This window comes from Propithecus coquereli, unplaced genomic scaffold, assembly GCF_000956105.1.
Source record: "Propithecus coquereli isolate 6110/MARCELLA unplaced genomic scaffold, Pcoq_1.0 Scaffold69, whole genome shotgun sequence".
Taxonomy (NCBI): domain Eukaryota; kingdom Metazoa; phylum Chordata; class Mammalia; order Primates; family Indriidae; genus Propithecus; species Propithecus coquereli.
In genome coordinates this window covers 3,102,345-3,105,785 of record NW_012152951.1, presented here as the reverse complement: position 1 = coordinate 3,105,785, position 3,441 = coordinate 3,102,345, and the positions used below count along the sequence as shown (strand labels likewise).

At 39.4% G+C, this 3,441-nt stretch overlaps 1 protein-coding gene across 1 annotated transcript in view; it reads right to left on the bottom strand.

Annotated features, from left to right (window-relative positions):
• FAM188A (family with sequence similarity 188, member A) overlaps positions 1-3,441 on the bottom strand; it is a 23,428-nt gene that overhangs the window by 8,715 nt on the left and 11,272 nt on the right. Inside the window, exon 2 of the mRNA XM_012660934.1 lies at positions 205-284. Coding sequence (XP_012516388.1) covers positions 205-284 — 80 coding nt within the window. The remainder of the gene's footprint in view (positions 1-204; positions 285-3,441) is intronic.

The window sequence follows — 3,441 nt, the reverse complement described above, 5'->3', positions numbered from 1 at the left end:
TTGGAAATAAAAATAGTCAAAAGGCTACTGCTATACAACTCAATGTTCTGAATTCATTTTTATTTTGAATATTTATAGCAATTTGCATGAGCAAAAGAGTTAAATGATGTTTCATGATTATATAAAATACAGACATTAGAAAACAGAAAGTCGGAAACGTTTCAACACTTTCCTCTAAGGAGTTGGTAAAGGAGTCTGTGTTACCTGAACAGGTGCAATAACAGCACAGGGGCCACCTTCAAACTGTTCTAATGCAGATCCCTCTGATTCACTAAACACAAACCCTAAAAATGAAAGTAGCAAAGATTAAAAATATAATTCAAGTAGTAGCTAAGAGAATTTTTCATGTACTTTGCTTTGAGAAAGATCACTTATCACAATAGCAGAACATCTGCAAGTCATCAGGTACAGCGGTTCTTAATTTTTGGGCAGGGGAATCAAGGAACCTTTTTAAAGAAGCTAAAAAACCTATGCTCCCTCTCTCAAATTTAAGTATATACACACACACACACACACACACACACACACACACACACACACAATTATGTACCCAGGGACCCCTCTAGAAGAACGAAGTGTGGACTTGAGTGAAAGGATGCTAAATCTGACTTTTAAATAATTTAATTTGCTCTAAGGAAGACTAGTGTACTGAATTCAAACAATTTTTAGGACCCTTTCCATACAGTATCTTTCCATCATTTCAATCTTTGAGTCACATTCTCTAAGGTAAAAATTAAATAGCATCATACATGGTAACTAACTGTGCTGATATTGTCTCCATCTTAAATATTACCCAACCAGCATTGACTGACAGCAGCTAGTGCAAGTTCTTCCGAGGGTCCTGAGCCAGGAGAATCCAGTTATTATCTAGATAACCTTGGAAAATCATTTCACTTCCTTAGGCCTCAATGTTCTTAATGTTAAAACGATCACTTCCAATTCCAGCATACTAGGAACAAAATTCCATGAATTGTTACAATGCAACCATTCACTTAAGTTCAAGTCAGTTCAAGCTAATGAACTTCAGGTATTATACCAATCATCTACAGTATACTCATGAGTGACAGTTTCTGGTCTGGCAGAGCCAACAGTCCAGTGAAGAGAGACATATAACACATATCAATAAAATAATGAATAAATGAATGCCGTAACAGAAGAATGGAGAGTGACGTGGATGAAGAAAGGAATGACTTACTCTGCCTGAGTTACATTAGAATAGATGATTTTCAGGCTGATCTTCAATAGGAATTTGCCTGAATGGCAAAAATGAGCAAATGAATCAGGAAAAGAAAATATCTTTATTAAAGGAAAAAGGTTTTGTAAGAGCCAGGAAAGCTTCTGGATCAGAGGGAAATTTAATGTAGCTAACGGGTAGTCTGGGCATAGAGAGGTGGCGGCAAATGGGAGGACGGCAGGATTACGGGAAGTTAATACTGCAAAGGGCCCGACCACGATTCACGAGTCTTTCAGTACAGCAGTAATGTGATCATAGTGGATTTTTTTTTTTTTCTCTTTTTAAAGGACCAGAATGGGGACTAGGTTGTTTCAACAGCCCTACAGAGATGGGGCTGACCTAATAAAAGCAACATTAGTGTGGAAAAGAGAAACTATATTCAAATGATATTCCTGAGGTAAAATTAAGATTTGACTAGTACGTGTAAGTAGGGCAAAGGCTTGGCACAAAAGAAATAAGAGCTGCTCTGATGTTTCTAGCTTGAGACACTAGATGATGGCCATTGAGATAAATACCGTAGAGGATCCCATTCCATCCCACCTCCTCTCTCTTTACCTTCAATCTCTCTCTTCCAAACCGCTTTAAACATGTATCTCACGTATTTCAAAATGAAAAAATCCAAAAAACTCTTAAGATTCTACCCAAAACTCTAACCAGGACTCCATCATTCTTGTCCTCTCAAAGCCCAGCTCGTCACCTATACATACCCCATCTCAATTTTCTTACCTCACGATTCATTCAACCCTCAATAATCTGGTTTTCAACCTGTGACTGCACCGAACTCATCCTCGCCCAGGTTCATCAGCGCCCGGTAGAAGCTATTTCTCTTTAACCTCCCAAAGAATAACCTGAAATGCTGACCACGAACTTCTGAAAAAATCTTTGTCCCTTGGCTTTTTGATCTCTCTTGTCCCAAACTTTCCTTTTCTAGTTCTTTACAGTCTCCTTGAACAACTCCTTTTAAATGCTAATATTCCCCAGGTCTTGGCTTCAGGATCTATGCTCTTTTTATTCTATACATTCTTCCTGGGTAATCTCATCTACTCCCAGGATTTCCGATACTGGTTATACCCAAGTAATTCTCAAATATAGCCCTGCACAGAACTCCAGACATTGAGTCTAAATCCCTCAACACGGTCCTGTATAATCTGGCTTCTGCCTGTATCTCTTACTTCATCCTTTGTCATTCTCCCTCTTTAGACTCCAGGCATGCTGAACTTCTTTCAGGTCCTCAAATATTTCATTTTCTCTCCAGTTTCTTACCCTTTGTGCATGATGTTCTTCCTGCCTGCAACACCTGCTAACCCTTTCTCTGAAAAATTCTGAGTCATTGTTTAGGTTTCACCCTAAGATAAAGTGCTCTTGGTTCAAGGCTCCTAGTCCATTGCTGTCCCACCTCTCCTCCACCTTACAGTTCAAAGCACCACCATCTCTCATCTGGAATGCTATTAAGAGTTTCCAACCAGATCTCCCCTTTCCTCCCTGCCTCCTCCCCAACCTCCATCTAGTCACCAGAGTAGCCAGAATATTTTAAAAATGGAAATCAGATTGTCACAGCCTGCTTAAAACATTTCACTGCAATTAGAACAAAACTCAAACTCTTCTTTTTCATGCCCTAAAAGACACTACATGATCTATCAATCCAAATGACCCTCAGAGTTCACTCTTACCATCGTATCTGCAGTGACCTTCGGTCCTTGGAACATCCCAAGGTCTTTACCCGGGGCCCGGATGCTTGCCGTTGTGTCTGAATGAAGTGCTGTTTCCTCTACTCTCTTCACATACCTAAATTCTCCTTATTCTTCAGTACTCAGTTTTAGGCATTAACTCATCAGAGAGCTATTTCCCGACAAGCCAATGTAAGTAGTCTCTCCTAGCATCCCACGGCACAACTGATACTTAACATAATCTGTAATTACTGCTTGTTTACTTGTTTATTGTCTGCCCTGCCTTACAGGTATCTTGCCAATTTTATTGACCACTGTTTTCCCATGGTATGTTGCATAGCTATTGCTCAATTAATGCTTGTTTGTTGACATTTTGGCAGGGAAGATAACGGGGGTGCTTGTTTCTAGGAATGCCAAGTTCAGTTTCAAAATGTGAGATAACCATTTGGCAACATTTAGAAGTAGTTTAGGGCAGAAGTTAGGATTAGAGATAGCAATTTGAATCATCCTAAACATGTCACTTGAAGTGAATTAGAGCAT